Here is a 25,583-nt window from a genome sequence, read left to right on the forward strand (position 1 = left end):
ACACACATATACATATACAGACACATGCACATGAACACATATACGCATACATATATACAAATACATATATAGACACACAATATACTGTATACACATACACAGAGACGTATACATATACATGTACAAACACACATGTGTATGTGTGATCATTTTTTGTAGCTTATTGAAATATAATGCTTTATACTTCATTTGGTGCTTTAAGGTTTGCAAAGAGCTTTACAAATATATCTCATGTCATCCTCCCAATAATCCTGGAAAGTAGATGCTATTATTAATTAATTAAAATGGGTACATTTTACACATGAGGAAACTGAGGCAGATCAAAGGTAAATTACTTTCCCAGGGTCCTACAGATGATAAATATCTCATGGTAGATTTGGATTCAGATCTTGCTTTCAGGATTAGAATTCTTATCTACTATATCATCTGGATATGAAACCCTGCTTGAGATACTTACCCAGCTGTGTGAACTGAGGAAATCAATTAACTTCTCTGGGACTGAATTCTTCACCAGTAAAATGAGTGTTTTGAACTCAGTGACTTTGAAAGTTGCTTCCAACTCTAAATCTTATGAATATACATTTAGAAGAACAAGAATAATGATAATAATAAAAAAATAATTCTACTGAACAATAACACCAAAATTATATCAAATAACAATAATACAAAAAGGGCATGATTTAATGTATTATAAAGGAGATATTCCTCAGCATTGTTTTTGTTTGTGTGTTTTGAAAATAAGAATATATGTGTTTTACTAAAGAAATGAAGCAACACACCATCTTTCCTTGTTTATAAAGAGTTTGTGTAATAGAAGAATGATTTATTTGAACTGTTGAAGAAATTCTCCTGAGACCCATCTAACTGGGAGGGTTTTTCTGCTGGTAGAAGGAAGAATAATTTAAATTATTTTCTCTCTCTCTTTCTTTTAAATTGAACAATTTGAATTTATTTTTTATTGAATCAGTTCTGGTATTTGTATATAGCAATAAGGAATTGTGACTGGGTGCAGAAGTCTAAGGTGCTTCATCTGTTCTGTCTTGACTAAGGCATTCTTCTCAGCTCTGGACTCAGGAATGTGTATCCTGAGATCAGTCCTTAGGGATCCTGACCTTTGAAGAGGTCAGGCAAGTACTTTCAAATTCTTTGGCTTTTTATAACCCCACTCTGGAGTCCCCAGGGATAATGCTTTGAAGCTCAGGTTTCAGTTCATGTTTAGTTTCCCCAAAAAAGGGAGAGTAGAAAGGTACAATAATAGTTCAGGTATAGGTCAGCTATTTATTTCCTCTTCCACACAAATGCTTGCCACACATGATCCACAACTTATAACTACTATAATATGTTCCTGGAATGTTGAGATTTTAAAAAAATATCAGCACATAATGCTGTTTGCAGGATTTCTCAATAGTCTATCTTGTTTTTGTTTTAATTTACTGTCCATTCAATTTACTTCAGGTTTGTGTCTAAACCAGGCCTTGAGCTACCTTCCTAGTGATGCTCCATCTCCTCTGAGAGGCTCTCTGATAGATGTAGAAAGGGGACCTACTTATCAACTGAAGACCCAGGATCTCCAGACTTGTGAAACTTTCAGGCAAAAATGTCCCTCTTAAAATCACTGCTCAGCCACATCTGATCAGGCAAAGAAACAAAAAAGAAAAAGCAGCTAGAATTTTGAGATCCAACCTTAAGTTTACCTCAGGCAGTGCATGTGATTTAGCTGTCATGTGCTCAGTAGAAGAGAACACAGCATGAAGAGTAGGTCATTCCCTTTTAAAGATCTGTAAGTAGCAGGAAGATTTCAGAGATGTATGGAGAGACTTACATGAGCTGATGTTAAGTGAAAGGAGCAGACCAAGAGATCATTGTACATGGCAACAAGATTATTCGATGATCAATTCTGATGGACGTGGCCCTCTTCAACAATGAGATGTTTCAGGCCAGTTCCAATTGTTTAATGAAGAGCCATCTACACCCAGAAAGAGGACTGTGGGAGCTGAGTGGGTTTCATAACATAGCATTTTCACTCTTTTTGTTGTTGTTTGCTTGCATTTTGTTTTGCTTCTCTCTCTCTCTCTCTCTCTCTCTCTCTCTCTCTCTCTCTGTCTGTCTCTCTCTCTCTTACTGGTTTGATTTGATTTTTTCTTGTGTGCCACAATAATTGTATAAATATGTATGCATATATTGGATTTAACATATATTTCTACCATGTTTAACATATATTGGACTACTTGCCATCCAGGGGAGGGTATTGGGGGAAAGGAGGGAGAAATTGGAACACAAGATTTTGCAAGGGCTAATGTTGAAGAATTGTTCACGCATATGTTTTGAAAAATAAAAAGCTTTAATAAAGAAAAAAATTTAAACTAAAAAAAATTAAAGATCTGTGTGAGTAGCTCAGTGGCCATTGCTCAGTTGCCATCCAAAAACTTGTTTCAACATTTTGGGGCATATCCTCCGGCATGGAGCCATCTAGGCTTCTTTAGCTTTTGGAAGTCTCCAGTAGACTTCAGTGCAAGCTCCCTTAAATACCCCCTCTCTCCCCAGGCCCTTTCCTATATATACTCTCCAAGGATTGTAATTGCCTATTATATCTATTTCATTCATGGCACTTACACTTATATTTTTTAAGTTATTAGGTACTGTGTAGTATGGTGCAGGAAACAGAGTACTGGACTGGAGTCAGGAGAACTTATATTCCTGAGTTCAAATTCTCTGTATAATACTGGGAAAGTCACTTATAACTTGGTTTGCCTCAGTTTCCTCATCTGTAAAATGAGCTAGAGAAGGAAATGGCAGTATCCTTGCTGAGAAAACCCCAAATGGGGTCATGAGGAATCAGAAATGACTGAAAAACAACTGAACAACAGTATTCTCTGATCCTTTAACAAAAATCTAAATTAAAACTTTCTAAACACATCTTTTATATGCAATTACAAATTAAAAATAGTAATATAGGGAACATAAGTAATTAAGCCTAAGTGAAAGCTCAATAATAATATTCTGAATAATAAAGGTTAAAAAACAAATCGAAAAAGCCAACTCTGTGAAAGAGAAGGATAACATTGTTCTATAAGAAATGACCAGCAGGATGATTTCAGAAAGGCCTGGAGTGACTTACATGAACTGATGCTGAATGAAATGAGCAAGACCTGGAGATCATTATATATTTCAACAACAACACTATATGATGATCAATTCTGATGGACAAGGTTCTCTTCTACAATGAGATGAACCAAATCAGTTCCATTTGTTCAATAATGAATAGAACCAATTACACCCAGAGAAAGAACTCTGGGAAATGAGTGTGAAGCACTACATAGCATTTCCAATCCCTCTATTTTTGTTTGCCTGCATTTTTGATTTCCTTCACAGGTTAAGCATACATTATTTCAAAGTCTGATTCTTCTTGTGCAGCAAAATAACTGTATGTATATGTATACATATATTGTATTTAATATATACTTTAACATATTTAACATGTATTGGTCTACCTGCCATCTGGGGGAGTGGGTAGGGGGAAGTAGGGGAAAAATTGGAACAAAAGGTTTTGCAATTGTCAATGCTGAAAAATTACCCATGCATATATCTTGTAAATAAAAAGCTATAATAAATAATAATAATAATTTCAAAAGAGAAAAAAAAGAAAGAGAAGTTTAACAATAACATAAAATATCTGCAATATAACTAAAGCAATACTCAGAGAATTTTTTTTCTGAAGTAAAAAAATAGAAAAAGAGGCTTAATGAACTAAGTATTCAATTAAAAAACACTAAAAAAGACAAATTAACAGTCAAAATAATCAAGAAAGGATAAATCCTTAGAATCAGAGAAGACACAGATAAAACAGAAATTAAAGTAGATTTTGTCAAGATACTAGAAGACTGTTTTCCAGAGTTAAGGCACTGCAAGCAAACTGTGCCCTCAGCTTGGCGTACCAACAGTCCTTTGTGCTGACCCCGTAGATGAGATCAGCCACAGCAAAATTCCAGAATTGTTTCTGATCTCGAAATCCTCTTTTTAATGAAGCTTGTCACATTGTTGCTGTTACTCCTCATTGTTAGGACTACAACTCACCTTGTAGTCTTAAGTATAAGTATTCACATCTGCCCACACTAAAGTGAGTCCCTCTCCATAGAGTGGAGCTTTGGCATATGTGTCCCTGCTGACAAGCCTATTTCCTCCCTTTGAAATTAAACTTCTGTTTGATTTCTGACTATTGCGGTCTCTAAGCCTGTTTTGTTCAACTTTGGCCACCCACAGGTTCTGATCCCAGGCTGCTTGACAATCTTAAACAACCCAGAAAGGGAATGAAGGACAAATCACAGAGGAAATACCAAGAGAAAAAAAAAAAAAAAAAAAAAGAACTCTAGTCCAGATAGGTTTATAGGTAGAGTCTATCAAACATTTAATGTGAAATCTATGTGAAACAAGTTATTTTCAAAAAATGAGAAATAAAACACTCTACCCAGCTCCATTATTTTATTTTTTCTTTTATATTTTATATGACATCTTTTTTCCCCCCAGTTACATGTAAAGGCAATTTGTAACATTCATTTTTTAAATAAGATTTTGATTTCTGAATTTTTCCTCCCCTTTTTACTTCCCTCTGTAGACAGTAAGCAATTTGATATAGGTTATATATGTGCAATCATGTAAAACATATTTCCTTTTTATGTTTTATTGCCCCTTTATTTTGTAATAGTATTTTATTTTTTTCCAATTACACGTAAAGATAGTTTTCAACATTCATTTTCATAAGATTTCGTGTTCCAAATTTTTCTCCTTTCCTCCCCTCTGGCAAGCAATCTGATATAGGTTATACATGTACAATCATGAAAACATATTTCCACATTAGTCATGTTGTGAAAGAAGAAACAGAACAAAAGGGAAAAGCCATTAAAAAAAACTAAACTAAACAAAACAACCCCTAAAATAAAAATAGTATGCTTTGATCTTCATTCAGACTACATAGTTTTTTCTCTGATTGTGAATACCATTTTCTGTTATGAGTCTTTTGGAATTGTCTTGGATCATTGTATTGCTGAGAAGAGCTGAGTCTATCAAAGTTGATCATCAACCAATATTGCTGTTATCGTGTACAATGGTCTCCTGACTCTCAGTATCAGTTTATGTAAGTCTTTCCATGTCTTTCTGAAATCTGCTTGCTCATCATTTTTAATAATACAATAGTATTCTATTACATTCATATACTACAACTTTTTCAGCTATTCCTCATTTAAGGGACTTTCCCTCAATTTTCAATTCTTTGACATTACAAAAAAGAGCTGCTATAGATATTTTTGTATAGATAGGAACTTTTTCCGTTTTTATCATCTCTTTGGGAAACAGACATAGTAGTGATGTTGGTCTATCAAAGAAAACGCATGATTTGAGTGCCTTTGGTATGCTCTCCAGAATGACTGGATCAATTTACAAGGCCACCAACAATGCATCACTAGTGTCTTAGTTTTCTTGCATCTTCTCCAATATCTATCATTTTCCTTTTCTGTTATATTATCCAATCTGGTAGGTGTGAGATGGTACTTCAGAATTATTTTAATTTGCATTTCTCGAATCAATAGAGATTTAGAGAATTTTTTCATATGATTACAGATAGGCTCAGATCCTAACTTAAACCAAGGAAAAAGAAAGAAGGAAAATCTATTGTTCAATATCACTAATGAGTTTTGGTGCAAAAAATTTTAATAAAATCTTAGCAGAAAATATGGTGTAATGCAGGGATGACAAACTCAAATAGAAATGGATCCTTGTTGGCTGCATATTTATTTAGAAAATCACAAATCTACATTATCTATGTGTTATTAATTTTGTTAAACATTTCCCAATTTCATTTTAATCTAGTTCTGCCTAATTTAATCTGGTCATAGGCTATTTGTGAATTTTGACACCTGTAAATGTTGGGGGTTTTTGTCTGTAGCTGTTGTTGTTTTAAGAGGATCAATGACATCACAGGTAATGCCTTGAGTCACTTGTGACTTGGATTTAAATGAGACAGAGTTATACAAAATGATAAGCAGAACAAAAGTCAAGATGAGTGGCAATAAATGGGAAACATTTGATGTCTGACCATGCTCTAAATGTTTCAGTTGCCTTTCATGGTGGGGGAGGGAGGAAGTCTTCCTGTGCTGGGGATAGACACTCTACAAGCCAGGTAGGCACTGAAGGTCAACGAGCAGCCCTGAAAAGGTCTCTGCAAGCCCTCACACCAAAGGTACTAATCTTCCTTGAACATCCCATATATCCTACCTATGATGTGATGGGGGGATAGGTAGCTGGCCTCAAAGCCCAGGGGACTAGAGCTTCATTCCCAATTGGAATACTGGCTATGTAACTGTGAACAAGTCATTTAATCTCCAGGCAACTTTCTAGGCCTCCAAGTTGTACTGGAAGAGGAAGTTGCCTTACTTGTGACCTCCCTATACCAATGAGATCAGAGGTCTAGGCCCTAAAAAAGAACCTAAGTCTATACCTACAAAAATAATTTCTGTTTCTATTTTGGACTAATTGGTTCAATGTTAGGAAAATAATGTAATCATACTAAAAACACTCAAAATCACAAGCTAATGAAATAAAAACAAGCATTTATTAAGTGGCTACTATGGCAAATATTGGAGAATAAATCAAGATAGTTCCTGGTCTCTAGGAAATCATTTTTTAATTTAGGTAAGGAGCATATGAAGGAGGGTTCCTCCCTAGGACAGATGAAAAAGTCCAGAACAAAAATGAAGAGAAATTTGATGCAGATTTTTTCTCTATTCCATCATTTCCCTTCTTCTCCCTTAGTGTTGTTTGAGCAGAAGCTTTTTAGTTATAGATTATAGGGTTTTGGTTTTTTTGCCCAATCTGTTGCTCTTTTTCATTTTGTTAGATTTCTAAAATTCATTCACATTTTTTTTTCAGTTTTAATGGATTTTATTTCAAGTGTACTTTCAAAATCATATGTGGGGATTTCATTATCCATTACTGAAATACATTTATTCTTCATAGCTTCAGATGGACCCTATTTCAAATGCACAATTCCAATGCACATATTGTATATTTGTAGACAGGTTCTACAAAACTAACAAAGCAAATCTGAACAATGGCTTATGCTGTAATGCCAGAGAAACTGAGGCAAGATAGAGATTAGAGAGTTTTTAATATTTTATTAATGGAGAGTTTGACTGGGGGGCAAAACAGGATCCATGTTGATTCCAGTTAGCTGGATTGGACTCTTGTCTCAAAGCATCCAGCAGCAAGTCAGGGATTTATGGAGCTCCATCTATCAGGGAAACAAAGGCAGAGGTGGGAGTAGAGCATTGGTGAGCAGGAACTTCCAGAAACGGACCATAAATTTTGTTCTGACAGGCTGGGGGTAAAGAAGGATCATAAATTCTGATAAGTTGGGAGGCTAGAAGCCAGGATGACTGAGATAGGAGATCTGCCTAAATATCTTGAGATATTTCATCTACATTTTATGACTTTTTGGAATGCTAGTGGTCCTGGCTTCTAGCCCTAATTATCTCAGTCCTAATAGCCAGGAAGGAGGTTTGCCACAAGGGAGACTGAGGCAGAACAATTCAGGAAAACTGAGGCATAACAATGCCTAATTTAAGAGCAGGAGTGAGGGAAGAGGCAATGATTAAATGCTTTTTTAAAAAAATTGGATATTCAGTTTTAAAAATAAAATAATCATATTTAAAGTAATGAATTATAGTTATATTTTTCTCCACCAATTTCTAATTTTTTAAAAATTATGATCCCCCCCCCCTTCTGCTGCACATACAGTATTATGTTTCTTCTGTTACTTCAGTCTTCCCCCCACAAAAAAAAAAAAAGTGGAACTGTTCCCACTGGCTCTCCTCTCATGGATGATCTCCTTTTTTCTTTTGTTACTGATGAAGTTTCAAGAATTCACGAAGTCATCTGTAACACATTCCTGAACTCAAATGCATCTTCCAGTCAAGGGGAGTAGTTTTATTATGATGTCGGGGGGGGGGGGGGGGGGGGAACGTTCCTAATAAACCTGTCATTTACAAGGGGAAAGATGGCATAGGACTGATAAAGTTCCTAATGAATTTGCCATTGACAAGGGGAAAATTGGGAATAATAACCTGAAGCTATAAGGCAGGAAAAATTCCTAATGAATTTGAGATTGACAAAGGTAAAAATGGCAGGCAAAGTTCCCTAGCCAAACTCTCCATTAACAAGGGGGAAGAGTATTATAATGCCATGAGGCAGGCAAACTTCTTAAGGAACTCACTAGTATAAAGTGAGCAAAATTCCTAAAGAACTCACAATTTACTAGTAGAAAGTGGGGGGAGGGGGGAGGGAAGATCTTTTATAGTATAAAAAAAACCCCTTGGGGGTTGACTTCTATAGCTTGGCCTCCTGACTGAATCCAATAACTGTGGAGTCAAGATAAACCTGTCAGTGCTCCCTCCCTATGGCCCATCTAGACACTGGCTTGCTAAGAGAGACATAATCTTTTCCTGGAGTCTCATCCACCTTTGTTTTGTTTATTAGTTACTCTTTCAACTGCTGCTGTTGACTAATTTTTTATTCATCTTTTTTCCTTCAGTGAATTTGATAAATTCTCCTTCCTTTTAGTCCTGTTTTTAAGACTTCCTTCTCTCCCTCCCTCCTTCCTTTTTTTTTCTTCTTTCCTTCCTTCCTTCCTTCTTTCCTTCCTCTTTCTTCCTTCTCTCCTTCCTCCTTTCCTCCCTCCCTCCCCTCCCTTTCACTTTAGCAGCAGTTCGGAGGAAAGTTGGAAGAACCACAAGGCAGGGGGATCAACACAAGGCTATTCAACAGTCAGGCTGGGAAGCTAGGAAGGCCTACGCCTGGGTGGTCCCAATGTGACTGGAGGGAAGAGGAGGTTTATGGGAAAGATGCTGAGGAAATATGAGGATCTGCAAGTGACAAGTGATGGGCGGGGCGGGGGGAGCGAGCGAAAGCGAGCAGTCGCGGATGACAGTGCTACGAGTTTCAGTAGCTTCCGGAGGTCGTCCATGGGCACTGAAGAGATGGATTTGGCGGAGTGGGGACGATAATAAACTCCGCAGTAGACACGTGGAATCATTAATGGATAATTCCAGTGTTCGGCCCAGGCTCATCTCGCGCCTCCTGCCAGGGAGTGGCTGATTGGTTCCTCCTCCCGCTTCTCTCTCCCCCTCCCGCGAGGCTCTGATTGACTCCATTGCTCCTCCTCCATCTTTGGCTCTAAAGTCACTGATTGGTTCTTTTGGTTCCCTGGACCGCTTCTAAACGCCTCGCCCCCATTTCCGAGGCCTTGATTGGTCTCCTCATCCGGACTTCGCCTTTTTTTAAATTAGGAGGGGCCAACTCGACTTTATTACCGAAAAGATGAATTCAGATATAAAACAATGAAATAGCTATTTCTAATTTTTGGCATCACATAAAATAATGGATAGGAATGAACATGATGTCCTATTTGGTACACTTAATCGTCTAGGCGACTGCGGGACTCGCGTTTATATAGGGGGCGTGGCTAGTCATTTCATGGCAGCCAATCAAGTCCTCCTGCTCCTGGAAAAGGAAGGCCGTATGTCAGGGTTTTTGGGATTTGTAGTTTCTTTAAAAAAAAAAAAAAAAAAAAGGGGGCCACTCTGCGCAGGCGCAGGCGCAGTCTCCAGGCCAAGGATGCGCGCGGATTTTAGTCGCCATTAGAATAGCGCAGATTTAGGGACTCGGTCCCGGGTCCTGAGATGTAGCTCCGCGTGTTACCAAGCCGGGCAGGTCCCTTTCACCAGGTAGTTGGGGACCTAGGAAAGGGATCCCCAGCATTTGGGGAACGGGGTTTACGGCCTATGAACCTTCTTAATCTGTGATGCCGCGGAATGAGGGGTCTGTAAAGGGGCGGGGCCGCTGGAGGAGAGGCGTGAGAGGCGGGGTTCCTGGGGGAGAGGCGTGAGGGGGCGGGGCTTCTGTGAGAGCCATTGTGGGGGCGCGGGAGAGGCATTAAGAAATCTGGGGGTGGGGAGTCACTGGGGGCATCAAGGGGCGGGGCCTCTTGGGACAACAAGAGTTGGGGTTGCTGGGGGTAGGCATCAAGGGGTGAGGTATCTGGGGGAGAACCAGGAAGGGGATTGGTGCTGGGGGAAAGTCATTAAGGAGTGGGGGAGGTGGGATGACGACCTTTGAGGCTTCTTAATCTGTGAGGCCACGGAATGAGGGGTCTGTAAAACATCAAGGGGTGTGGCCCTAGGGGAGATGCGTGGGGTGGGGCTCTTGGGGAGGGGTCATCAGGAGGTGGGGTGTCCGGGAAGAGACGGTGGGGGGCAGGACGCTGGGGAGGGAAGCGTGGGGGATGGGGGCTTTGGGGGAAAGTCACGGGGCCGGGTCTTGGCTTGGGGGGGGGGGAAGGAGGCGGCTTTGAGGGCTGTTGGGAGATGAGGGAGGGAGCGCCCATGTTTGGGAGGCACGGGGGCAACGGGGTTGGTGTGAGGAGCCTTTGGCGAGGTACAAGTCTCTGAGGAAGGGGGATCAGGGCGGGGTCACTGGCGAGCTGCAGAAACACTGAGGGAGGCAGACTCAGAGCTTCATTGGGGGCTGCTGGGTTGCGAATATGCGCACTGAAGGAGTAAGGCTGTGGAAGTGGAAAGGTTCAGGTTGAGTTGTATTAGATGAATCTTTGAATCTATGAAAAGCATGGGGGAAAGGCCTCGTCACTAGGAGAGAGCAGTCGGAGCCTGCTTATGGATCAGACTTAGGTCAGAATTCTGAGTCCCGCCCCCTCATTTTACTGGCGAGGAAGCTAAGGGTCGAGTCCTCGCTGATAATTGGCAGCACCCTCCGACTCCAAGCCCTGTGCTCTTTGCAGGACTCCCGATAGCTGCCTGAGCAAGAAATGGGGCGCTAAAAGGAAAAGGGGGGGCGGGGAAGACCGATGTTTTGGGTCAGAAACGAGGGCATGAATGCTTTGGGGGATTTAGACTGGAGGATCTGCTTGGTTTTTCTTTTCCCCGTTGATTTGTTTGTCACTGTTGTGAGATGCTCTGATTTGGGGCCAGTTTTCCTTGTAGGACTTAAAAAGATGTGGAATGAAAGCTGAAGCAAAGGATTTCTTTTTTAAAAATCACAAATTTCCTCAACTGATCCCTCATTATAGTGGGAGATAAGTGGTATCCTGGAGGTTATACCAAGTTGTGATTGTGAGCTTTAAAGGCTGTTGCTAAGATGGAAAAACTTGAAATATTGTTCCAGAAAGGGACTTCTTAATTGTGATCATCATAGCAAAAATTGTAAAGTGCTTTAAGGTTTGCAAAGAATACTCTCCCCATGATACAAATCATAGCCCCTCCAGATCTAGAAATGCTTTAATATGTCCCTTCCTGCACTTAGCATTCAGCTAAACTTCTGGACTTTGTATCTTGAACTCTACTAGCAGCAGAAACAGGCCCAAAGTCATTTCCCCAAAGTGATAAGATCACAGGATCATAGTATTTAGAAACTGAAGAGATAATCTAATCTACTTTTATAATTTATTAGTGATGAAACAGACCCTGAGATGTTTTATGACATACCTAAGATGATTAACCTTTCAATTTTTTTTTTTTAAGCTTGTAGCTTTTACAGACACCATGGCCACATAGCCAATGGAAAAGAGAACAGAGGTAGGACATGCATCTGGATCTTCTAACTTCAAATCTAGTACTCTTTGTGTCTTACTACATTTCCTTGATATAGTATCTTTCATATACATACACCATAGTTTGTATAAGTATGTCCCTCTGGTTGTGATTCAATGATATTGGTTTCTTTATTGTTCCTTACACTAGAGTCTCCTTATCCCAACTGTGTGTATTTTCATTGGTTGTTCCTCATGTCTGTAACTTTCTCTCCTCATCACTGCATCTACCTTTTCTGGCTTCCTTCAAATGTTAAGGTCCCACTTTCTACAGGAAGTCTTTTTCTGATCCCTTTCTTTTAAAAAAAATTTCAATAGCATTTATTTTTCCAAATACATGGAAAGATAATTTTTGATATTCGTTTTTGTAAGACTTTGTGTTCCAAATTTTTCTCCCTCCTTTACTCCCCTCGCCAAGACAGCAAGCAATCTGATATAGGTTAAATATGTGCAGTTCTTTTAAACATATTTCCCTATTTGTCATATTGTATAAGAAAAATCTGACCAAAAGGGAAAAAACTGAGAAAGAAAAAAGTGAACCAAAAGTAAAAATTACCATGCTTCTATCTACATTCAGTCTCCATAGTTCTCTCTCTGAATGCAGATGGCATTTTCCATCCCAAGTCTATTGGAATTGCTTTGAATCATTGCATTGTTGAGAAGAGCCAAGTCCATGACAGTTGAGAATCACATAATTTTGTCACTGTGTACAATGTTCTTCTAGTTCTGCTCACTTCACCCAGCATCAGTTCATGTAGATCTTTCCAGGCTTTTTTGCAGTCAGCCTGCTTATCGTTTCTTATAGAACAATAATATTCCATTGCATTCATATACCATAACTTACTCAATCATTCCCCAGTTGATAGGTATCCGTTCAATTTCCAGTTCCTTGCCACTACAAAAAGGGCTGCTAAAAGCATTTTTGCACATGTGGATCCTTTTCCTTCTTTCATGATCTTTTTGGGTTATAGATCCAGTAGTGAGACTTTGGGCATAGTTCCAAATTGCTCTCCAGAATGGTTGAATCATTTTTCAATTCCAACAGTACATTAGTATTCCATTTCCCCCTACATTCCCTCCAGTATTTATCATTATCGATTCCTGTCTTCTTAGCCAGTCTGAGAGGTGTGAAGTGTTTTCTTAATTTGCATTTCTCTAATCAGTAGTGATTTAGAGCATTTTTTTTTTATATGACTAGAAATGGCTTTAAGTTTTTCAACTGAAAATTACGTGTTCATATCCTTTGGCCATTTATCTCGTCTCTTTCTTAGTGCTAGTGCCTTCCCTCTGTTGATTATTTACAATTTTTCCTGTATATAGCTTGTTTGTGGTTTACAGCTCCTTATCCCATTAAACTGTGAGCTTCATGAGCAAGCACTGTTTTGTTTTTGTTTTGTTTTGTTTCCTCATATCCCCAGCCCTTAATATGGTTTCTGCCTTATAGTGGAGGCATAATGAATACTTGTTGACTGACTGCTGTTTCTGTGTGTTTCTGCCCACAGTGTACCTTAGTAGAACGTGTGCTGGTCAGCCTGTATCTGAAGAAGATACAGATATGAATAGCACAGTGGGGAGGAAAGATGCTGGAGACACAGCAACCTTGAATGAAGAAATGGCCACATCCTCAAGTCCTCAAATTACGCCTCTGTGTGAACGAGATAAGATCCCAAGTATGGAGGATACTAGGGATCAGGAAACAAGAAGACGAAAAGACACATTAAACCCTGCAGTCTCTCATCAGAACTTGAGATGGTTTCAGCGCCCTGAAGTAGCTTCACCTCAGGAGGAGGAACTGAGCCAAATCCGGGAGCTTTGCATGCAGTGGATGGATCCCGAGACTCATGGCAAAGAGGATGGTCTAGATATGTTGGTGCTGGATCAATATGTGATTGTCCTGCCCAGAGAGATCATGACTTGGGTGAAGTCACAGCCTTCAGAAAACAGTGAGGAAGTGGAGATCCTCTTGGAAGATTTGAGCCAGATGTTTGAGGATAACGGTAAGAATTTCAATAGGAATGGAGAGAGAAGACATTCTTCTCAAGACATAAGAGGAAGTTAGACCTTGAAGTGAGAATAGAGCAAAGGATCATTTGGGGAGAGTGTTGTCCATAAACTCTTAGACTTGGTCTCAGTAACGCAACTTTTTAAAGTTATATCATGATCATACGTGATCATACATACATTCATTTTCCAGTGAAGGGATTAAAGAACATATAAATGGTTATATGGTTTCTTCAGATTGGTTAAACCAAAACCAAGAGCCCCATTCCTCTTACCATTTACTCTCTTTCTCTCTTTTTTTTTTTAATGAGGCAGTTGAAGTTAAGTGACTTGCCCAAGATCGAATAACTAGTAAGTATTAACTGTCTGAGGCCCAATTTGAACTCAGATCCTCCTGACTTCAGGGATGATGCTCTATCCATTGCACTATATATCTGTCCCCTTACTATTTGCTCTTTTAGCAAGCCATACTGCTTTTCTGATGGAAAAGGTGCATTTAATTATCTGTGAAGTTCTTTTTTCTACCTGGATCAGGACATTGCTTCATCATATTATGTAAAATAAGAAATATTTAGAAAATATTTTCTTTATTTAAAAAAAAAGATAATTGTATTACAGAGAACCTGAGTTACAACTTACATATTACTGAATGATTTAGACACAGAACTGTGCATATTCTGATTCCTAGAGCAGAACTCTGTTCCTTTGCACCATACTATAATTCTTGAGTCAGAATTGGGCTTCTATTTTTTTCCTCCCTTTCACTCCTTTCCTCAATTCTAAGGGTGAGTGGGGATTGTTCCTAAATGATTTATTGTTGTTTTCTATAGGAAGTGTTTAGGGGAATTTCTAGCCTCATGAACCTTGAAAATATAAGATTGGGTTTCTTCATAGGTTCACATTCTTTCCACAGTTCTATCTTCTCAGGATTCTGCTGTTTCCCAGGATCAGAGCTCTGCAGAAAAGGGAGCAGCTTCTATGCCTCTGCCAGATGAATCCCAGGTGAGTGGGAACCTTTGTTTTTTTCTGAAGTATCATGTAAAACTTGCATTTTTCAGGTATACATTTATTTTCTTTCCCCATCCTAGAATTAATGCATTGGGCCATACTAGTAGATCAGTCATGTCATGCTCAAATAGAATTAGGGCTACTAAATCATACATGAGGATTTCTGTTGCCCACATATTAACATTATTTAAACTCCATTGTACTTTTATTTATTTTGTTAAATATTTCCCAATTATATTTAGATCTGGTTTGGGTATACTAAGGAATGTTAGGAGCCATTTGTTTGATACCACTAAGTAAATGCTGTTTATTATGTGCAGTGTGTTCCACAATTGCCTGGTATCCTCCCTTAGTGCCCTTTCCCTCTTTACTTAATGTTCACTCCTTCATTTAGTATAATGAAAGCCCCAGGAGGGTGGGGACTGCTTTACTTTTGTCTTTGGTTAGAATGATGCGTTTCACATACCAAGTATTAAGTGTTTGTTAAATTGAATTCAAGTAATTCAGGCCTCATATACGTAGAACTGTGCTAAGTGCTGTGAAGGATACAAAATCAAAATAGAAAAATAGTTATTCCATCAAGAAGCTTGAATTCTCATTGGAGAAACCAGATAGTCATTTTTCATGGTTAAGAACTTACATTATTTTTTAAATGTGAAAATTAACTGGCATAGGCCATAAATGCTTTATGAGTTGAGAACCAGCAAATAAATGTGAGCTAGAATAATCAGGAATGCCAAGTATAGGAAATAGACTTTAAGCTTGATTGGAAGAAAGAGTATGGGCCAATTAGTTAGAATGAAGGTGAAGTAGATTATAGATGGGGGAAAAAATCGAGCACAGATTATGGTGGGAACTCTTATATATTTACTCTGGCTGAAACAAATAAGATTTTTTGGGTAGAATGAGTAGAGCAGTTGAGCACAGGTTCCTCCTAGTCTTTCTTTGCTACTTTCAGAGTAAGGGTGACCCCATGTCTTTACCTCTGCAGGCCCACCCCATCTCAGTCCTATAGGATTTTGGATGTTTTCTTGGAGGTCATACCTTCTCCAGGCAGGATATATAGTAGAGAATTGTTTATTATTTGACTTGTAATACTCAGAACTCTTTAAACTGTGAGAATCACTTATTAGTAGCATTACCTTTCGTAGAATTGGTCCTTATGGAGAGGCTAGTTCTTTTTTTTTTTTTTTTTTTTTTTAATTTTTTAAAATTTCAGTATATTTTTATTTTTTCTAATTACATGTAAAGATGGCTTTACACATTCATTTTTGTAAGATTTCGAGTTTCAAATTTTTCTCTCTCCCTTCTTAAGCTCTGTCCTTCCCAAAACAGCAAGCAATTTGATTTAGGTTATACATGTACAATCATTTTAAACATAATTCCAATATTAATCATGTTATGAAATAAAAATCAGAAGGAAAAAACCACAAGGAAGAAAAAGTAAGCAAAAAAAAAAAGGTGAAATTAGTATGCTTTGATCTACATTCAGTCTCCATAATTCTCTCTCTGGATGGGGATGGTATTTTCTATCCCAACACTTTTGGAATTGTCTTAGATTAGTGTATTGCTAAAAAGAGCTAAGTATTGTATTGTAGTTGATTATTACATAATCTTGCTGTTACTGTATACATTGTTCTTCTGGTTCTGCCCACTTCACTCAGTATCAGTGCATGTAAATCCAGATTTTTCTGAAATTAGCCATATACCATAACTTATTCAACCATTCTCCAATTGATAGGCATCCACTTAATTTTCAGTTTCTTAACATTTTACATAAACATTTTTGCACATGTAGGTGCTTTCCTCTCTTTTATGATCTCCTTGGGATACAGATCTAGTATTTCTTTTGCTGAAACTAAGGACATGTACAGTTTTATAGGTCTTTGGGCTTAATTCCAAATTGCTCTCCAGAATGGCTAGAGCAGTGTATAATTCTATTAACAATGCATTAGTGTCCCAGTTCCTATACATCACTGGAGATGTTAGTTTTTGAATAAGTGGGAATGTTTTTGGTATTTTTAGGACTCTGTGACATTTAAGGATGTGGCGATAATGTTCAGTCGAAAAGAATGGTGGCATTTGCAGCCAGCCCAAATGGAGCTGTACAGGGATGTGATGATAGAGAACTACAATAACATGGTCTCTGTGGGTAAGAACAGTTTTCCTGTGTGACTGCCCATTGCTTCCTCCTGTATTAAAGGCTGTCAGACTGAAACAATTAGCTGATGGCTAACTCAATGACTTTCCTCATTTCTTGGGCACCTAGACAACAAATATACTTCCTACTCCTGTTCCTGGGTGAAGGTCTGTCACTCTTATCTTCTGTATTCCCAAGTTGTGACACATAAGGGTCTAGGAAGTACAAACAAGTTAATTTGCTTTCAGATGAACTATGTACTCTGTTACCTTCCTCCTCAACCGCCTTTATTGTGCCCTAATGCTAAATGTCCTCTGGGGCTCCTTTATATTCTCTTCTGCCCTTCCTATTCCTTGCATGTTTTCAATTCTTTAATGAAGAAGGGGCAGAGATTGCATTTTGACTTGGAGTTTTGTGTTCTTCTCATTTCTTTCTCCATGAGCAGGGCTTCTTACTTCTAAGCCAGAGCTGATATCCCAGTTGGAGAGAGGGGAAGCGCCATGGATGCGGAGCAGAATTGTCTCTAGAGGTTCTGGTGCAGGTGAGTGAAAACTAGGCCACTGAATCATTGCAGAGAAGAAACTTTTTCTCAACTGGGAAAGTGTTGGTCGGATCTTTTACCTGTGTCCTTATCTTTACCTTAGTATATTATTTTCTTACATCTCTTTTAAGTTATTCTTAGGTTTAGAGGAAGTAGTACCATTTCTCTTCCTTGAAGTTTGCCCTTCCACAGGTACTTTGGCTTCTGTTACATTCTGCTTCCTTAAGCATACTGAGCCCAGGGAAATTGCTACTTCTAGCATGTTACAAATTTTTTTTTAAAATTGAAAGTTTGATTAAATTTCTTTTAGACTCAGTTTTGTGAATTTTGAATTTTAATTTTAGCAAGATAAGGCACACTGTCATTATGCACAGCATTTATGACAGTTTCAGGATGACACTTCTCAGTCCATTAGATCATTTGAGAGGAGGGAGTCTGTTTACTTGACTACTTTGATCTTCTAGTCTGTCTTTATTAAACTTTTTCGTGGGGATCACATCAAAACTATCATGTACGTATGAACCAAGATGTCATTTTTTGGATGATTTTAAGATTAGTATTGTAAACAACATCTTTCGGTCTGATCACCAGTAACTGAAGAAAATTATTTGCAAATTAACTAGAATGATATTTCTCATGACAGTGGTTATATGGAATTTTTCATAAGAAACATTAATATTTTAAAATTTAATTTAATCTTTCCTTTTTTTAAAAAAGTTTGTTGTAGTATTTATACTTCTGAAGTTGTCAAAGCTTAAAACTGCCCTAAGACTTCCCAGGTACCCTATATTTTGATCTGCCTATGTTCTTTTTTATTTGAATTTTTAATATTTAATAAGTTTAAATTTTATTTTTTTCATTGAACTAAAATCTGTCTTTTCGCTCTCCTACTTCACCTCCCCTCACTGAAAAAAAAGAAAAAGCCCTGATAACAAATAATAATCAAACAAAACAAATCCCCACATTGTTCATGTTAAAAAAAAAAAAAATCTGTTTCATTTTATGTTCTGAATCTTACCACCTTTCTGTCTGGAGGTACGTAGCATGTTCCATCATTAGTCCTCTGGTTGGACATTGTATTGATCAGAGATCTTAAGTCTTTTAAAGTTGTTTCTTTTTTCAATATTGTTGTTATTGTATAAATCGTTCTCCAGGTTCAGCTTGCTTCTCTTATCAGCAGTTCATAATAGCCTTCCCAGATTTCTCTGAAACTATGTCCTTCATTTTCATTCAACTTATGGTGTATCATATTCATTTACCATCACTTGTCCAGCCACTTGGCATCATCTTAGTTTCCAATTTTTTGCCATCATGTAAAGAGCTGCTATAAATATTTTTGTACATAGGGATCCATTTATTCTTTCTTTGATCTCTGAGGTATAGATCTAGCAATAGTGTCATTGAGTACATAGTTAATACTTTTTTGTTCAAATTGTTTTCTAGACAGTATCAGTAGTATATCAACTTGTTTTCCCACAGTCCCTCCAGCAGTTGCTTTTTTGTCACCTTGACAATTCATGGGTGTGAGGTGGAGCTTCAGAGCTATTTTATTGTGCATTTCTCTAATTATTAGTGATTTAAAGGATTTTTTTAATATAGCTTTTGATAGCTTAGGTTTCTTCTGAAAACTGATTTTCATATTCTTTGATCTTTATTAATTAAGGAATGGTGTTTACAAATATGAATCAGTTCCTTATATTTATATATTATTTAATTTAATTTAATAATAATTAATATATATTATTTAAAAATATATTTGCTTGATTCTTCCCATTCTAGCTACTTTCTCTTTCCTTTCATTCTTTTATTTCTTATAAGCTGTGTTGTGCAGTTATATGTCTAAAGTCACATAAGGCATTAAGTGGTTGAACCAAAAATCAAACTTAGGGGATGATAATATTTTTGTGCTACTTTTTTTTTAAACACTTGTGAGGTCAGTTGTGATAATTTATATGAAGGATTTTCAAATCCAGATTGCTGTGTAAATGTACATTATCTTTATTTCTAGCCTGAATTCCTTTAAATGTGTTGTGAACACCACTTGTCTTTATTGCTGGGTTCCTCAACATAGCTTTCTAATATTGGGACTTTGCAGGGGCTAATAGATAATCTTGAGGACAGACAGAATCACTGTAGAAATTAGATAAAGAGAAATAAAGATAAAGTGTCTCCAGTACTATACTACAACTCTCTTAGAAGTAAGATCAAAAATAACCTAGAGCCTGAGAAAAGTTAGAACATCTAGAGAGGAAAGATATAAAGTTAGTTAACTTTTGTTCATTGTTTTATTGTTCTCATGAACTTCAGAAATTTATCTACACAAAATAATGAGTAATTATTGTATGGCAGTTTACTTTTTTTTTTCAACATAATGTATGAGGGACATTTCCATATTTTATTTCTTTCAGGTTCTGAGAACAGGTTTGTTACAAAAGAATCTGCTCCAAGACAGGGCATTTATTTGAAAGATTCGTCTCAGGAAAGGTTCTTGAGAGATGGTCCCTCTGCCTCTACATTAGGAAGAGCCTTGAAATGTGAGGAGGACAGGTTGGAAAAGCAACAAGACAACCGAGAGAGACAATCTGGTCAAGTAACAGTAGAACAGGAGAAAACTTCAAAAGTGAGAAGACCTAGATGTAATATATTTAGGAAATACTTCAGGCCAGGGTCAGGCCTTGTTACAAAAAAGAAAGTTCCTACAGGAACAAATCTCCATAAATATATGAAACATAAAATGACCCTCAAACAGTATTTAGATCTCGTTAAAAGTAAAATGACAACTCCAGAGAAGAAACCCAATTTTAAGGTAAGGCCAAAAACCCGAAGTTATTACTCAAATCTTTTTAAGTCTCGTAGAATACCTCCTGGGGAAAAAGGTTATAAGTGTAAAGCATGCGGGAAAACTTTCATCTACAATTCATCTCTTACTCGACATCTGAGAATCCATACTGGGGAGAAACCCTACAAATGTTATGAATGTAAGAAGAGCTTTAGGCGACGCTCATTTTTTAATCTACATAAGAGAGTTCATACTGGAGAGAAACCTTTTAAGTGTAATGAATGTAATAAAGCTTTCATTCGGGACTCATCCCTTTTTAAACATCAAATAATTCATACTGGAAAGAAACCTTACAAGTGTAATGAATGTAAGAAAGCCTTTACCCAGAGGGGGCTACTTACTGAACATCAGAGGATTCATACTGGAGAGAAACCCTTTAAATGTGATGTGTGTAAGAAAGACTTCAGCCACAAATCATCCCTTATTCAACATCAGAGAATTCATACTGGAGAAAGAACCTTCAAGTGTAACATATGTGAAAAGGCTTTCAACCAGAGCACCCGCCTAACTGAACATAAAAGAATTCATACTGGAGAGAAACCATATAAGTGTAATAAATGTGAGAAGGCCTTCACTCAAAGAACACATCTCAATGAGCATCAGAGAGTTCATACTGGAGAGAAGCCCTATAAATGTAGTCATTGTGAGAAAGCTTTCAGCAACAGCTCATCCCTTACTCAACATCTTCGAATTCATACCGGAGAGAAACCATATAAATGTAATCAGTGTGAGAAGGCCTTCAGTCAGAACTCATCCCTTATCATACACCTGAGATTCCATAGTGGGGAGACACCTTTTAAATGTAAGGACTGTGGGAAGGCCTTCAGCCGTAACTCATCCCTTACAAGGCATCAGAAAACACATAGTGGAGAGAAACCTTTCAAGTGTAATGAATGTGGGAAAGCCTTTGGTCGGAACTCATCCCTTACCGACCATCAGAAAATTCATACTGGAAAGAAACCTTATAAGTGTAATGACTGTGGAATATCCTTCAATCAGAATACTCGCCTTATTGAACATCAGAGAATACATACTGGAGAGAAACCCCACAAATGTGATCTGTGTAAGAAAGCCTTCAGAAGTAGTTCAGCTGTTCTCAGGCATCAGAGAATTCATAGTGGAGAATAACTGGGAGTAGGATCATACATGGTGAAGCTTCCGTCATGCTTGTCACTGATTACATACCACAGAGTCATACGATCACAATCCTCCACTTGGGATTTTTAAAGAGAGATTTCCCTCTTCCTTATAGTACACTGCTTTCAAGCAACAGATTTGTGCGAGTTGAAGCAGGAAGGAGCGTTGTTACGAGATCTATAGTAGTAGAAGTACCAAGCCTTCTAGAGTAACAAAAGGAGGAATCTTTATTAAGTTTCCAACTAGTATTAGAACAAGTGGGTAGTATCTGTGAGTAAAGGGATAAAAAAAGTCCTGCTAAAGTAATTGGATATTTAAAAAAATACCCCTGTGACTTTTGCTAAGTATAAACTAGTTGTGAAATATCTTCAGATTCTTGTACATTTCACCCTGAAAGAAGTTCCTAGTGGTAGGTGGACTAGTGAAGAGTGGGGCCTGGCACTAGATCTAAAAAATGGAGGGGATGAAGCAGGACCCCTAGTTTAGGAGTAAGAAAGATAGAAAGTTATTTGCAGCTAAAAAAACTCATTTCTTTTTCCTTTCAAGACAGTTGTGGGAGTTGGGATAGATATATTCTTTGGTTTCTTGTCAATCTCTTCACTGTACCCCAGGGTTCCAGTGCAATGCCCTATGCTGCCTTCTGACCATCCAAAGTCCTTCACTGTATTCCCCACTCATCCTTATCTTCTTCCACAACATTACATTCTTGAATTACAACTTTCCTGCCTCTTCTCATTAGGATTTCTGTTTCCTCAGTGCATCTTAATATGGCAAGTCAATTTGCACTCCATTCCCAAGATTCAGTTTCCAGTCTGTTCCTTGGAGATTGAACTATGACTTACTGGGGGATATTATCTTCCTTGGCTCACACATTCCAGTCATGTCTGATTCCCGCCTTTCCAAAGCAAAGATTTTACATCTTTGGAATAGGATCAGAGGAGATGAGCTGAAAGCAGTCTGGATTTTGGGCCATGTGGGGTGAAGTTTCCCCAGGTCTCTCTCTTTCTTTTTTTGTTCCTGTCCTTGTCTTCTCTCCTCAAAATCCTCTTTTGCTTAATCTTGAATCAGGTATTAGTAACTAAAGCAACATTTTTGGCAGCATTATAGTATCATACATCTAGAGTGGGAGGACCTTAGAGAATGTCTAGTCCAACTAGTTCATCTTATTGATGATAGAACAAGATCATGCAGGTGATAAGTATCAGAGTCAGGATTTAATTACAGGCCCTGTGACTTCAAATCTAATGTTCCTTTCACTGCATCTCCATTAAGCAGGGAATTCTCGGCATCACTAGGCTAGTTGAAAATGTGATTGCCATGAGACCAGAAATGGACACAATCTTTGCCTTTCTCCCTTAGCTATGGTCTCTTTCCAAGAGTGTTTCCTTTACTTTTGTTCCTATATTTAACCCTGTTTTCAAGTTTGTAATTATATCCTCTTCCTCCTCCATCATGACATCATCATGATACCAGTATTTTCCAGTTTACAAAGTACTTTCCGATAACAACCTGTTTAGCTGTCCTCTTCTAGGGGCCAGTTTTCTTTCCTTTCAAACTCAGTCCCACTCAGATATTGGCTAATTACTCAGGTGTGAGGTGATGAGTAGTTAAATGGTAACTCCCTCACTTATAACTTGAAACAGTGGGATTATGGTTGGCAACTATTTCCCATGGTTTTATTCCCATCTATTTATCATATCCTGGGGATGGCTTTGGTAACAACAAATTGCCTCACCCTGTAAAAACAGAGTTCTATTGCTTTTCTTTGAAACTCAGCTCCCTAGATCAAGCTGATTTTCAGAATCCTAACAAGCCTTTTGTTTCACTAGGTTTTAAACTGTCTCTGTCTCCCTTACTCTTAGTTAAATCTTATACTGCAGAACTAGCTATTAGGGTGATTTAGATATCATTTTCCAACTGATTCCAAATTTACCCTCATAGCTAATGTGTTCTTATTTCTTGATGTTCTTCCTTTACATCTTAGATTACTTCATAATCTTAAGCTACATGATAGGTACAGTCTCCAAAGTGAGTAAGGTTATAGTCTTATTAACTTCTGCTGTGGAAGCTATCTCAGTTTCTATATTCAATTTAGGGTGTCAGTTTTAGGAACAATTTTGGCATATTGGAGCACATGCAGAAGAAGGTGGATGTGGTGTTGTGGATGTTGAAGGTAACAGATTGTGTCACGTGAAGAACTATTGATAGAAATGAAGTATTTAGCTTAGTTAAGATTGTCAAGTTATTTGACTTGTCAAGTATTTGAATCAGAAAGTGATTCAGTTTTTTCTCCTTGGTCTAAGAAAACAAGATTAAGAGCAACTCTTGAGAGTCTCTAATGTAATTTTCTCTAAACCTTAAAGCTAATTTTGCAAAGGTGTGAGCACAAAAAAAAAAAAAAAAAAAAAAAGCCAGCTGTAGAAGAAAAATGGTTTTGAGTTTCAACTTGGAAAATTTCCAGTAATGACCAAAGGAGATTTTCTCTACCAAATGGCGATAGATAGGTCTTGCCTAGAGAAGAAGGTAGACTGCTAAAGGCCAGATTTTTGGTGCCTTATTTTTCTCATAGCCCTAAGTGTAGGGCCGTGCCTATGTTGGCCTCTTCCAAAGATTTATTGATTCATTGATTATAATCAAAAGATTCTAGTCATTTAAATCCCTTCGAAACCCTTTTATAAGGAACCCTTAGGAATGTAATCAATCAAAATGTAACTGCCAACTCAAACTTTTTCTTTTGAGTCTTTAAGAAGATGGTTTTAATTAGATAGAGCAAGTCTAGCCATGGTCCTTTTGGCCCCAATCAGTGGGGACTTGAAGTTCAGGTGTCAGGGAGCAGGGGAGTATCTCCAGAATGAACTGTCTATTGGAAAGGAATTTTTTCATCATCTTTTACCTAATGCAAGGAAATCTATCAAGATTGAATCAACTGAAGCAATATGAGTCTTTACTTTCTTTGTTCCACTTGCTTCCACATTTTACTTTTGGATACCTCTTCCTGAAGATGTAAGTCTTCTTAGAGTCTTTTTCACTAAAGACTAGACAGCCCAAGCAGCCCCGGTGGGCTTGATCCTTTAAGACTTAAACATTGCCCAAGATCAGGCTGCCAGAACTAGGGTTGGGCAGGTAAGCTTTGAGACGTGTATTCAGCAGTCCCATTCTCTTATCTCTTGGCCAATTATTTCCGGCCTTGATTCTGTGACTCACCTTTAGCATTGCTTATTGCACACAGCAGGCAGAACAATGAGCTGTGAGAGGAAGACAGATTCAAGCTTCAGTAAAGAAGAACTTCCAACAATGACAACTATAGAATGTAGAATGTAAATTCCTCTTCACAAGAGATGTTCAGAAAGAGTTGGGATGCTTTCTTGTCGGAGATATTGTAAAGGCCATCCCCTTTGGAGTTTATGAGTTAGACTAAAATCCTTCGAAGTCCTTTACAACCCTGAGAATGTGATTCTTCTGTTCATGCGGTTGGACCTTCCCTGGATCAAAGTACCCACCCATATCTAGACTGGCCCCATTTTTCAAGAGTCTTTGACAGGCTCCCAGTCATGCTGTAATAAGCTCCTCTTGCAAGCTGAGATTCTGGTTAATCACTCCTTAATTAATTAGAGTTCTAACTTAGAAGTTCACTATATCTCCCAAAACAGAAGCTCTCTGTGTTCTGTGCATTACTGGCTTTGCTGTTGTAGTGGTTAGTTTTTGTGCTTAGCAGCAAACTTGTACCTCAAAACTTTTATTGTAGGATTTGATATGACTTCCATTGCCTTATTGTATAATCAAACAAAGCTGTTGTATCTTCTGAGCTTGTTCTGCTTTTCTAAATGGAGTCATACCTTTTTCCCTTTCAAATATTGGGAGGATTTGGTATGACTTCCATTGACTTATTGTATAATCAAGAGAAGCTGTTGTATCTTCTGAGCTTGTTCTGCTTTCCTAAATGGAGTCATACCTTTTTCCCTTTGAAATATTGTTGCATGGGAAAGCCAATTCTGCTTAACTCAGACCAGTAAGGAAAAAGTGGGAAAGAAGGTAGTGTGGTCCCCTGCTAATGCCCCACTGGTCAAACACCACAGAGTTATACAGGGTCTCACACTTGGTACTAGTAATGTTTTTTGTTTTTTCTTCAAATACTCTTGCACAGGAAGGGCATTTTGGCAGAATGGAAAAGAGCTGGGTTTGGAGGCATAGGACTCAGGTTGGAGATTGAGCATCATCCTTTTTTCTAGCCTCATCTGCCACCTGTGAAATGAGCAGCTAGATAAGA

At 38.0% G+C, this 25,583-nt stretch overlaps 1 protein-coding gene across 1 annotated transcript; it reads left to right on the plus strand.

The window, feature by feature from the left end:
* The first annotated feature begins 9,975 nt into the window (after positions 1 to 9,975).
* On the plus strand, positions 9,976 to 23,726 carry LOC100928949 (zinc finger protein 2 homolog). Its single transcript, XM_031948356.1, has 7 exons — positions 9,976 to 10,063; positions 11,583 to 11,636; positions 13,153 to 13,647; positions 14,565 to 14,653; positions 16,685 to 16,811; positions 17,245 to 17,340; positions 19,749 to 23,726. Exons 3-7 carry the CDS (start codon positions 13,206 to 13,208, stop codon positions 21,305 to 21,307), a joined length of 2,313 nt encoding a protein of 770 aa, XP_031804216.1. The 5' UTR covers positions 9,976 to 10,063; positions 11,583 to 11,636; positions 13,153 to 13,205; the 3' UTR covers positions 21,308 to 23,726.
* The last annotated feature ends 1,857 nt before the right edge of the window (positions 23,727 to 25,583 follow it).

The sequence above is a fragment of the Sarcophilus harrisii genome, chromosome 1, assembly GCF_902635505.1.
Source record: "Sarcophilus harrisii chromosome 1, mSarHar1.11, whole genome shotgun sequence".
NCBI lineage: Eukaryota > Metazoa > Chordata > Mammalia > Dasyuromorphia > Dasyuridae > Sarcophilus > Sarcophilus harrisii.